General features: G+C 49.2%; 1 protein-coding gene across 2 annotated transcripts in view; it reads right to left on the reverse strand.

Moving 5' to 3' along the window:
- Positions 1–9217: 9217 nt before the first annotated feature.
- Positions 9218–12577, reverse strand: part of CORO1C (coronin 1C) — a 74784-nt gene continuing 71424 nt past the window's right edge. For both annotated transcript variants that reach the window (XM_043901536.1, XM_043901537.1), the window contains exon 11: positions 9218–11635. In XM_043901536.1, the coding sequence (XP_043757471.1) occupies positions 11516–11635 (120 nt within the window). In that variant the 3' untranslated portion in view covers positions 9218–11515. The remainder of the gene's footprint in view (positions 11636–12577) is intronic.

The raw sequence follows: 12577 nt of genomic DNA on the forward strand, positions 1-12577 counted from the left end.
GGAATTTAGAAAGATGGTAATGATAACCCTATATGCAAAACAGAAAAAGAGACACAGATGTACAGAACAGACTTTTGGACTCTGTGGGAGAAGGCAAGGGTGGGATGTTTCGAGAGAACAGCATGTATATTATCTATGGTGAAAGAGACCACCGGCCCAGGTGGGATGCATGAGACGGGTGCTCGGGCCAGGTGCACTGGGAGGACCCAGGGGAATCGGGTGGGGGGGGAGGTGGGTGGGGGGATCAGGATGGGGAATACATGTAACTCCATGGCTGATTCATGTCAATGTATGACAAAACCCACTGCAATGTTGTGAAGTAATTAGCCTCCAACTAATAAAAATAATTGGAAAAAAAAACAAAAAACTGAATCAGTCCCAGGCAAACCGGGATAAGTTGATCATCCTAGAGCAGGGAGCAGCCTCTCCCAAGCCACAGGGCTAGGGGACCTGGTCATTTGTTCAATTATGAATGGGGTGCCAGAGGCTGTTGGCCCCACCTGCGGAATTGGGGTGGGGGTACTGGCTAGGGGGTCCACAGCAAGCAGAGGCAGGGCCCCACGTCCCCCAGATACCTCCTTTCCTCCCTGGCCCCTGTGCAGCTTCAAGCTGCTTCTCAGAAGATTCTGGCACAGCTGAAAGGAAAGTTAACTCTTCCAAAGGCTGGCCCCAGGCCCTTACGCCCCTGTGAGCTTTGAAAAACCATCCAGGAGCAGAGACCCAGAGGGGACCACTCCCAAGACCAGGGGCCTGGCAACTGACCTTTTACAAGCTGAGTGACCTAGGCAAGTCCCTTCTCTGGAGCCTCAGTTTCCTCTCCTGCAAAGCCTTAAAATACAGAAGTTTAACATTACCTTGGCTTCTGCTAAGCACCAGTTGCTGTGCATCTATCTGCTTGTAGGCTCACAGCAGCCTTTGGAGCTTAGGATGTGGAGGCTCAGAGTGAAGTTGTGCCTTGTTCAAGGTCACACAGAGTCAGTGGCAGAGTCCAGGAAGCCAGAAAAAAGGCCCCAGTCTACACCCCGGCTCGTGTTTGTGCCGGGGTGTGAGGCAGGAATTGCAATCAGCAAAGCCACTGAGTGTTAATTTCCTTTGTCAGAGTTCAGGGGTGAGCTAGACTGGGAACCAAGGGCCATTTAGGGGTCTTCTGGGGAAAATGTGTCCCTGAACATTAACTAAAGCCTGGAGCAGTCTCGTCTTAAAGTGAATGGTGTGGCTCCTTGGGTTCCCAGCTGGACAACCAAGGATTTGCTATCCAAACAGCCCGCAACCTTCTTACACTCGGACATTCCTAAATACTCATCTGGGGGCTAAATGTGGTCATGCTGCTGCTGGCTGATGGGTCAGCGTCACACGGTGGGCGCCCAGTCCCAGCAGCCTCGCTGCCACCTGTACATCTCTGCTTGTGGGAAGGACTCTCGTGTGGTTGCATTTGGTTCCTTAGTTGTTTCTGGGTGGGGACTGGGGTGGGGAACACTGTTCTTATGAAACAATACCATAGAGACAAAGAGAGGAAGCATTAGGTGGCCAAAGTCAGCAGAATTTAGCCTCAACCTGGAATTTACCGGACATAAGCTGGTCAAGGATTGAGGAAAATGAGAAAATAAAAACAGACAGATAAAACTTGTGGAATTCTGGAAATATGTGGAGAAGCAGGGACTGTATCTGAAAGGCCAGGAGTAGCTGAGATCTGATCATCTTTGCAATTTGCTGGGGACTCGCTGGGGCCCCTGCCCCACAAGATGTCCATTTCCTGCGTGACCCTAGGTCCATTTCCCTAAAAATGGAGGAAACTGCAGGAAAATGGGGGTGGTGTCTCATAGAGTCATGCCTGCCTGCCTAAGTGGCCACTGCGCCAATGAGGAATCTGGGGATCAGGCAAGGGCCCAGGGGATCGGAGCCCAGGTAGACCAGATGGCAAAGCCTCTGGCTTTCTCTCAGACAAAGAGGAATCTGGCTTCCCAGGTGGCACTAGTGGTAAGGAACCTGCCTGCCAATGCAGGGGACATTAAGAGATGCAGGTTCAATCCCTGGGTCGGGAAGATTCCCTGGAATAGGAAATGGCAACCCACTCCAGTATTCGTGCACGGAGAAGCCCATGGGCGGAGGGGCCTGGCGGGCTACAGTCCACAGGGTGGCAGAGAGTCAGACACGGCTGAGTGAGTGAGCATGGCACAGCTGGAGACGCAGCAGTTTTCAAATTTACCTGCCATGGGACCCTTGGTTCAAGCGAAAACAAAGGTCTCCTAAAATAGAGAACAGAGATATTGTAATAAAAGGTCCTGCCCTGGAGAGGCAGAAGGGACTACACCCAAATGCTTGCCCTTTCCTTCCCCTTCCCCCAACACCCTCATGGACACAAGGGAGGGTTCACAGAATGCCATTTGCTGATTTGAATGGCTGAAGGGGAAAATGGCCACCTTAGGGCCCACCAGAGCAAGGATGTCATTCTGTTAGGGGAAACACTGAAACTGCCTACCCTGGCCAGGCCCGATAGTAACCACTTGCATGAGTTATCTTACAACAGGGAGGTTCTGGTAATAAACTCAGAACTACCAAGCCACCACCAGTGAGAATTCGGGAAAGGTGAAGAGGAGAGAGGAGACACCAGTCCATATTTCCTATGAACCTCCCAGCATCCTTGCTGGAATCCATCTTGGCCTCTTGGTCCACACCAAGAAGGACCACATCTTGGTGGTCCTTCTGCCACCAAGAAGGACCCTGAGTCAGAATGATTGGCCAGAGACAACCCGGAAACTAACCCCATCACCATAAAACCTGAGACTGTCAGCTACCTAGCAGAGTTCTCCTGGGTCCCCCACCCAGGGAACTGGAACCCCTTCCCAATAAAGTCTCTTGCTTCATCAGCACCTGTGTCTCCTAGGACAATTCACCACTCAGTGCTAGACAAGAGCTGACCCTTAGGCCCTGGAAGGGGTCTCTTCCTGCAACAATTCCCCTTCTCAATGAGAACAGAACTTCGGGGAGTTGACCTTCAGCCCGATTCTGGGTCCATCTCTGAGCAACCACAGGAGCTGGCTGCTTTCAATGGAAGCCTACAGAGTAAGCCAGTCCTTCAGAGTGAAGAGGGACTCTCTAGGGCTCACTGGATCAGCTTAGGGTGCACAGGGGCTGGTCCCAGACCAGAAAGCCAGACGACAATCAAATCTTAAAAAGGTGCTCCGGACTCAAGCGATTTTTCCAAGGAGCATAGCAGTTGAAGAAATCAATGCCTCCAACAAGCTACCCCAAGCCCTGGGCCTTCCTTGGCCCTAAAGGTACGGAGATGAACTCTGGACCTCGGAACTCAAGGGCCCCTGATGGGGGAGACAGAGCTGTGAGGAGGCAGTCTTGGTTGCAGACTAACTCAACTCAAACTGGCTTAGGCAGCAGTAGGCTTCCTAGGGTGTTTCGGAAAGCTGGATCTCAGGCATGGACTCAGGGAGCAGAAGGGAATCAGGATGCTTTCTCCATCACAGCACACCTGCCCTGCCCGCTTGCTCCACGCACCCCAAATCCAACTCCTTCATAAAGGGCTTGCTGCCACTGAAGGTGGTGGGTTCACTGGTCCAGCCTAGGGTGGACAGTGGTCAGGGGAAGGTCATATTCTGGAAGCAAAGTACTGTTGCCCAGATATTCCACTAGGCACCTTCATCTCTGATGTCTGTATTTTCAATTCACTCGTTCAACAAATGTTTATTAACAGCATATGCCAGATTCTAGATACCAGCATCAAGTATTGGTCCTGTCCTCATTCCATTTGGGAGAGAGAGAAACTTAAAGAGTTGATAGAGCTGGTGGTCACAGGTGTTAGGAGCTCTGCAGATACTGGGGGTGGGGGAAGGACGGGTGGTCCTGAGAGAATAGCAGAGGTGGAAACTCTGAGGTAGGAGGCCTCTGACAAACAGAACATTAGGAGAGGTCAGGAAGCCAAGGGCCAGTCTCAGGGCTCTTCCAGCTTTTTATTCTGAGTGGGATGAAAAGCCATGGAAGGTTTGGAGCCTACAAACAGGAGTCAGTCTACTTTTTCTAAAACGGCCGGAATGCAAATTTCAGGCTTTGTGGCCACTGGGTCTCCTAGTACCTACTCATCTCTGAGGATGTAGAGTGAAAGCAACCACAGATGCTGCTCAAATGGGTGTGGTTGTGTTCCAGTAAAATTAGGGACACTAAAACTTGAATTTGATATAATTTTTACTTGTCACTGTTTTTGTGTGTGTGTGTTTGCTGTTTTCTTACAGCCATTTAAAAATGAAAAAAACAAAAAAACAAAAACACTTCTTAGCTTGCGGGCTATACGGAACCTTCCAACAGGCAGGATTCCGCCTGTGGGCTTTTGTTTACCCAACCGTGCCTAAATACCTTAAAAGGTTACTCTGACTGCTGTGCCAAGAACAGACTAAAGTGGGGGCTAACAGGAAGCTTGGTGAGGAAGACGTGATGGTTAACTATTATATGTCAGCTTAACTGGGTCACAGGGTACCTAGATATTTGGTCAGGTGTTATCCTGGGTGTGTCTATGCAGGTGTTTCCGGGTGAGAGGCACATTTAAATCAGTGGACTGAGGAAAGCAGATTGCCCTCCACAGTGTGGGTGGGCCTTATCCAATCAGTTGACGATTAGACTAGAATAGAAAAGGCTGAGTAAGACCGAACTCCTTGCCTGACTTTGAGTACTGTTTTGCTGCCTTTGGACTCAAAACTGAAACACTGGGTGTCCAGCCAGCTGACTGGAGATATGGGGATTTGGCCTCTGTAATCATGTGAGCCCACTGTTGATTAATCTCTCACTATATACATATATGAACACATCTCATTAGTTCTGTTTCTTGGGAAAACACAATACAGGTCAATTCGTTTCAGAGAGGAAGGGGGCACGAACTACGAGGCTCACAGTGGTGGTGTGAGAAGTAGCTGGAATACGGACGTTATTTTCAAGCTGGAGCTGACATGAGTGATTCATGGGCTGTGAGAGAGGGGACAGGAACCAGGTGGGGTGGGTGGGAGGCAGGGGTGAGTCAAGGGGGCTCTCATACAGGGGGGCCGAAGAGCTGGAGACAAGAGGGGAACCATTTGTGTCTCCCCCAGAGACCTTGACAGACTCTATTCTCGGAAATGTCACTCTGGAAACAAAAAAGGGAAGAGGCGGGTAGGAGTAGGGGTAGAGGAACCAGTTACAAGGCTGTTCAAATGGCTGGTCACTCTGTAAGAGGCATGAGATTTCTAACAGGTGCTCAGGGCCCACATGGGGATGGATCTCTACCTTGCGGACTTTGGGGACATTTTAATCCACTGCCCTGGTAGAAGCTGGCCAGGCTGTAAGAACTGGCTCGTCACTTTGGGAAACTGCAGTTGAGGATGGCAATGTGTTGACCAGGAACTGCTTTGTCTTACCTTTTACAATCCAAATAGCATCTTGGCACAGAAATGAATCTGCAGCAACTTCCTGTTATCTATGGGGCAACTTCCCAGCTCTCAGGTCTCACCACTAGAGCCCCAGAGCTGGGATTTTGTTGCTGAAACCCTGAAGATTGACTTCTTGACCCACGGGGCACTGAGCTTTGGTTCAAACAACCTTTCCTGGCTGGGTTGCTTGGGTCATTGGCTCTACTCCAATTTTTCTACAGGCCTTTAAAAAAAATCTCACTGTAAAAATAAGTATTTCCTCAGTGAATGCCAAGATGAATGGAACCATGGTGGGGAGGGGTGGTTTAGAAATGAGTAACGAGAAGACAGCAGGGCTGTAAAGGAGGTGAAGGCTGCCCTGCTCCCCCGCTCCCCAGCTGCTGCAGCACCTCCGGCTCCCCCTGCCCCCAGGTCCCTGTGACTCCTTCACACTGTGACCTGTCCATACCCCCCCGGAATAGCCAGCCGTGAAGGTGGGATGGTACTTGGTGTTTAAAGGCCTCGTGCACAGCACCCGACACCAGACCAGTTCTTGCTCTTCCCCTTTCAGACATGGATGACCCCCCTCGCCTCTTTCGACCCAAAGCTTTTCCTATACCCGAAACTGTCTGCAGGCCTTTGTCTGAATCATTTCTCCCCAGTGCTGCTCCAAACCCACCATGTCATATTTTCCAAAAATACTGAGTCTTTCAGATCACCATGAGGAAGCCTCCATTAAAAAAAAAAAAAAAACAACCCTCAGCACCTAATGGTTTGGTAACAATCTGTCCACTTGCTTTTCAATCTTCTGAGCTGACTGCTTCAGTGGATTAACATCTGGTCTGACCCCAGCTCCAGGCACTGCTCTCTGCTCAGGAGAGCTGGGTTCCTCCCCCCAGCACTCGCCACCCTCCACTCAAGAACTCAGGCTCTGAAAATCAGCTTTCTCATTTTCATTTCCACGCAGTAATGTGATACTACACTGAATCTCACAGAGCCCACCAGCTTCTCTCAACTCACCTTCCTCAACGTTGTAACCCAACTACCAAACCCGGCAGCCACCTGACCCCCCAAAGATCTTTATATCCGGAGTAATTTCTCTCTTTCCACTTTGCTTTCAGAAACTTCAAACAGGTGTTCTATGACTAGCGTCTCCTAACAAACCCCTTCCACTTCTAGGTCTGTGTTAAACCAGTAGGTGGTGGACTAAATTCCAGGGGATGGGACAAAGACTGTTGCTACCTGCACATCAAAACCCTCTTGGACTTATTAATAAAATGGGACATGCCCCACCAGGGAGGTGGAACCATCCCTGTTCAAACAGAGGTGGCAGCTGGGACTGAGATTAAGCACATTAAAATATGTTACCCCATATCATGTTGGTTGAAAACATATTTCCCACTTTCCGTGGCCTTCATTTTTTATGCCAAGTATTGAATATATAATTTGCTTTTTATGCAGCCAATCTATCTTTTCCTCTGGGATTCATTCTATTGCTTTAGGATTTAAAATCTTTTACCCACTCTCAAGTCTAGATAAGAAGGGATTTATTTTTTCCTTCTGAATTTGAAAAGAGAAGTTTCCTGAGACCCAGACATAGAGAAAGATCTCACGGACATAGTGGGGGGAAGGAGAGGGTGGGACGAATTGAGAGTAGCACTGAAGTATACATACTTACCATGTGTAAAACAGATAGCTGGTGGGAAATTACTGTACTGCCCTGGGAGAGCAGCCGGGTGCTCTGTGATGACCTAGAGGGGTGGAATGCGGGGGAGGGAGGCTCAAGAGGGAGGGAATATATATAGACCTCTATCTGGGCTTCCCTGTTGACTCAGACAGAAAAGAATCTGCTTGCTTTCTCAATGCAGGAGACCCGGGTTCAATCCCTGGGTCGGGAACATCCCCTGGAGAAGGAAATGGCTACCCACTCCAGTATATCTATATTTACATCTATAGTTCTGACTGGTTTGCGTTGTTAAACAGCAGAAACCAACATAACATTATAAAGCAATTATCCCATTTTCAAAAAAGTTTCCTTTTGTTTAACTACTGACATCATGACACATGGACACTGGTGTTGCTGGGAGGCCTTAAGGGTCCCTGCCCCCACTGCGACTTTAATGTCCCACCACTGAATGACAACGCCTCCTGCTTCAACCAAGTATTAATTTATCACTTGTACATTATTAACTTCTTTCTGGGAAATAAGACACTTATAGTAAATTGAGAAATTCAGAAAAAAATATCCAGTTAATGAAAAATTACCCACAACTGCTACCCTATATAGCAACAATTGTGGTCTTTATCCTACATATAAATATTCATTACATATACATGTATCCCTAAGCTGTGTACTTAGTCACTCAGTCATGTCCAACTCTTTGTGACCCCATGGACTGTAGCCCACCAGGCTCCTCTGTCCACTGGATTCTCTAGGCAAGAATATTGGAGTGGGTAGCCATTCCCTTCTCCAGGGACCTTCTGTTCCAGGAATCAAACTGGGATCTCCTACATTGCAGGCAGATTCTCTACTAGCTACCAGGGAAGCCGCCATATTCTTAAGAGGGTTTGTCAAAAACAACCTATTCTGGGGTGGTTAATAATGAACCTACCCTGCTCAAGTAATTCCTACTCCTCTAATTCCCAAACATGCCTCCCACTAGCATCCTTGGGATAGAATTTCCAGAGGTGCAAATATCTAAAGCTTCTGATATACCCTATCAACCTACCCTCGGCAATAGTACCAGTTTATATACACTCTCTCCAGGAGTGGAGGAAAAACTTTTCAGCCCCAACAGAAGGAAAGGTGGGTATCCTTGACCATGACTCAGGTCTGTGACCCCATGATGGCTTTAGGACCTGGAGATGTGCTGGCGGAAAGAGAAGGGCCACTTAGGGTTAAGATTCTGAAGCGCCAACATAAGTTCCTCTGGACACAGAACACCGAGAACGGTGGCAAGGGAAGTAGCCTTTCGAAAAACAGAAGTTCTCCCTCGACGGGGCCTGGCTGACTGTCTGGGGCTAACACCCTGGGTCTTCTGGCAGTGAAGCAAGGCGGCCGAGGGGAGAAAACCACTCAGTCGTAAACACCCTGCACCACGAGTCTGCACCCTGACCGGTGGCGCTGAGGGGCTGCAGACGGACACAGCCGACTTCCATTTCCGTCCGTGCAGACACGGACGGATGGGCAGACCACGGCCCTGGCTTCTGTTCTCCCCACAGACTACAGCAACTTTGGGAGAGGGAATTTGAGGAGGAGAGGCTTTGCGCCAATGAGTCATCACAGTCACAGACATTTAGAGAAACCAAACAGTGGGAAATTCTTTGCTATGATCACTGAAATGTCACAGGATAGTACTTTCAGGGCAGAAAGGGGAGCTGAGAGAGGGCCACGAAATTCAAATGACCTTGGAAACCTTTTGTTGGAATAAAAATCACAGCTAAATCAAGGGTATTGTGCTTCTACTGAAGAGAGAGGTGCTTTCCTAAGCCCTGATGCCCAGGGAATCAGCTCATCACAGAAACTGGCGGCCGTGCAGGGGCTCCCTGGGTGACCGGACACAGCTGTTTCTCTCACCCGATCTCTCGCCCCTCCTTCACAGTAAGGGGCTCAGCCCGACGAGGCAGTCTGCCCCAGGTCCACCCCGGGGAGGCTGGAGGCGGGTTCTGAGCCCCACTCCATGTCCAGAGCCAGGGGCCCACCCACACATGCCCCGTACTTACCCTCCGAGAAAGGTGGGGGGGGGGTTCCACTGAGTCAGAGACACTGTGTCAGGCAGCAAGGCACTCACTGCCTCAAAGACAGCGGACATGTGAAATAAACACGGACACCGTTTTGTAATCAATTTTTTTTCTTTTATCTTTTAAAATGGAAGCAAGTGTTTCGACAGAATACGATGGCTGCTCTATAAGAGCTGATCTAGGAGTAATTCACTGGGTCTTCTCTCGGATAGCTCGGATTTAAAAAAAAGAAAAAAGACAAAACAAGAAAAATAGCCCACAGAGCGTCAGACATCAACTCTGAGCCTGGCGGGGAATCCGTTCATTAAATAAGCCATAAGCTACACACTCAGGTCAGAATAACCGGCCCCTGCCTCCTTGTCTCTCCAAACCATATTCCCTAAGGTGTTTCACCACCACCACCAATTTTCCTCACTTAATTAATTGGGTATCAGAACCTTAGAATGTTTCTGAATCTTAATAATGAAGGTCTTCAGCAGATTGTGTTGATCAAGAAACACATACAGGCTTGAATATAAACCACTGTAATTATTGTTTTCTTTATATCTCATTATCCACTTGAGTATTTAAAGCACACACGTACACACATGTACACACAAAACCACACCAAACATTCAAATACCCTGAAACTGTGGAGACAGCAATCCCAGGGTTGGCTAAGAACATGGTACCTTTTCTACATGGACACATGGACAGCTTGGACATGTGTCCCAACCCACCGACGCCACACTCTGCCTCAGCCTGGCCCCCTGCTCACAGACGATTCCAGCCAGTCCCGTCCCAGCCCCACACCTGCAGGCGTACATGCAAGCGTCCCCGCCGTGGCCCCAAAGGCATGACATGATTCCTATTCCATCACTTAGCTCTTCCAAAAGGGCTCCTTACACCTTTTTTCCCTCAGGCATGCGCTCTGAGAAAATAGAAATGGAGAGGGGTTCCTGCTAACCCAGGAGCGGGGCAGGCCTGAGAGCTCAATGTCTGGCCTGGGACTAGGCAGCCTCTGGGTTTGGACCCAGCCTCGGAGCCGCTGCAGGGGGCGCGAGTGAGTCTGTGTGGAGGGTGCAGAGGGACAAGTGACACCACCAAAGCTACAGCAGATGTCTGCTTCCTTCTTGGCCCTTCTCAGTCTTGGTGTTCAACAGCACCCTCTGGCCTCCGCTTAGCAGAATGCCGTTAGGACCGAAATGCAAGAGGGAAGCCCTGAGAGGGAGAGCTACATACAGAAGAAGGGAGAAAGGAAGGGCAGGAGCTCCAGTGATGCTGGCGGGGGGCGGGGGGTGGGGGGTAAGCTGTCCAGCACAGGACAAGCGGGAAAGCAGAGAATCAGGCAGGGCGACACGCGGGGCAAACGCTCCCCTCCGGGTTCCCTCGTCTGTGTCCCGCCTAACCTTGGGTCAGCTGCTGAAATTGACAAGAAGGAACACTCCACAGCGTGTGTGGCTCCTCGTCCTGGACACCCTTGTCAAATATTGACCAAAACCTGAAATATGACATCAAAAGGGATGAAGGCAATAGACTCTATGTGTGTAACAAAACCGCAGAAACACATGCGAGTTTAGGTTAGATTATAATCATCTGAAGCACAGGATAACCAAGAAGCAAAATTCCATTCTGGTACAACCACCCAATTTCTAGAAAAGAGAAAGAAAATGATTCAATATGAGCCTTTTTTTTTTTTTTTTTTTGATCAGAAGACTCAATGGGAGGGGAAGGGTGGGAATACGAATCCACGTGATTTTTCAAGTCTTCCTTTTATACAGTCATTAAGATGACCAGGTTTGTGCTGCAGAGAAGTCAGCACCGTGTGGCTACGGCTCTGATTGTTCTCAGATGAATGTTTATACAAAATAATATCTTATCTTCATTTAGTTTATAAACATACACAGTGCTGTCCCTTTCAAATTAAAGGAAAAAAAAAACCCACACACAAATACTGCAAAGTAGCAAAATACAAAGAAAAAAAAAGCTACTTTTGGTTTTGGCAACATTAAAAAAAAAAGAAATACAAAAAGCAATGTGGCATTGGTCCCTGTTTGTAAAAAAAAAAAAAAATAGAAAGGAAAAAAAAGGTACTTGGGCAGGACACTGAATCAGAATTGGTTGGGTTTCTAAAATTCAGAATATCTGGGATTTTCAAAGTAGCACTTTTGTCTTTTAGAAGTTCACAAGACACATAACACTTAGAACATCAAAAAAAGTTTTCTGGTAAAAAGCTCAGCTTTTAAATCACATTTTGTTTCTGCAAATTTGGGAGACGAATTGAGTTCTTACTGGAATGTGGCCTATCGCTGGTCCACAGATCTGAAACGGAATGTCTCCAAAGGCAGTGCCTCCCTTCGCCCTCCCCGGGACCACACCTTCCTGCTCCCATCTTGGGGTGGGGTGGACCTTCAAGCCGCTATCTTCGCCATCTGCTGTTCTAACTTGGAAATGCGTTCATCTTGATTGCAGATTGTGTCTTTTATAGATTTGATCTCTTTTAAAATCTCATCCAACTTGGCTTCATTTTGCTAGGGAAACAAAAAAGAGGGGAGGGAAGAGGGTGACTAAAGGCAGCGAAGTTCAGCATAGGTAGCACGTACGGGGCATAAACGAGCTGTTCTACTTGGAAGTAGCAGGTCGCGGGCTGGGCCTCGTAGGAACGCAATGAGCACTGGCCAGTTCCCCTGACCCCACAGCAAAGCAACTGTGCATCACGGCTCCCAGCCCCTCACCTGTGCACCTACCTGGATGGACTCTTGGGATACAGTTAAGCTGTAGAAGGAGACTGAACCCTGCAAGGCTGCCCCACATTCCAAACACCCCCGTCACCCTCCTCAAGCAGGAACACCCTCTATGTGGCCAGGGTGAGGGTGATATTCTAGAGGCTGCCGAGCACTCATCAGCTCCTGGAGAAGGTCCTTCCTGGGAACTACACCCCCTGCCCTGTGGCTCCTCTAAGAGGCTGAGCTTCTCCCTCGTAGAGCTGATTCTTCGGGAGGAAACCCTGCTGTCTCCAAAGTCATGGGGCCTCAAGGAGCCTCCCTGGCCACAGCCTGAGGGCACCTGTCCTCTGCTTGCTGCTCCTCTCGTCATTGACAACGCTCGGCCCTCCTGGCCCCCAGAACTCCCTTCCGCAGATTGCCAGCGCTCCACCCTCTCCCCTCCCTGGCTGGCCCCTGCCCTCCCCAGGGCCACATGGGTCTTCACTGCCAGCCTCTGCTCCTGACATGACTCTCGTTAATACACCCAGGGTCATCTCAGCCTCTGAGTCCCACTCACTCCAGATCCTTCCATCACTCGAACACCCGGCAACTTCTACACTCTCTCACCACTCTTTCCTTCCAGGACCTCCTCTCCCCAGCATCAGTAACAGGCTGACTTCTATCCCAGTCATCATAAAAAACAGAACTAAAGGAATCAAACCCATAAATGCCATGTGGCCAAGGTAGTTCCTACAGACAGTGCCTGTT

Source organism: Cervus elaphus, chromosome 5 (assembly GCF_910594005.1).
Source record: "Cervus elaphus chromosome 5, mCerEla1.1, whole genome shotgun sequence".
Taxonomy (NCBI): Eukaryota; Metazoa; Chordata; class Mammalia; order Artiodactyla; family Cervidae; genus Cervus; species Cervus elaphus.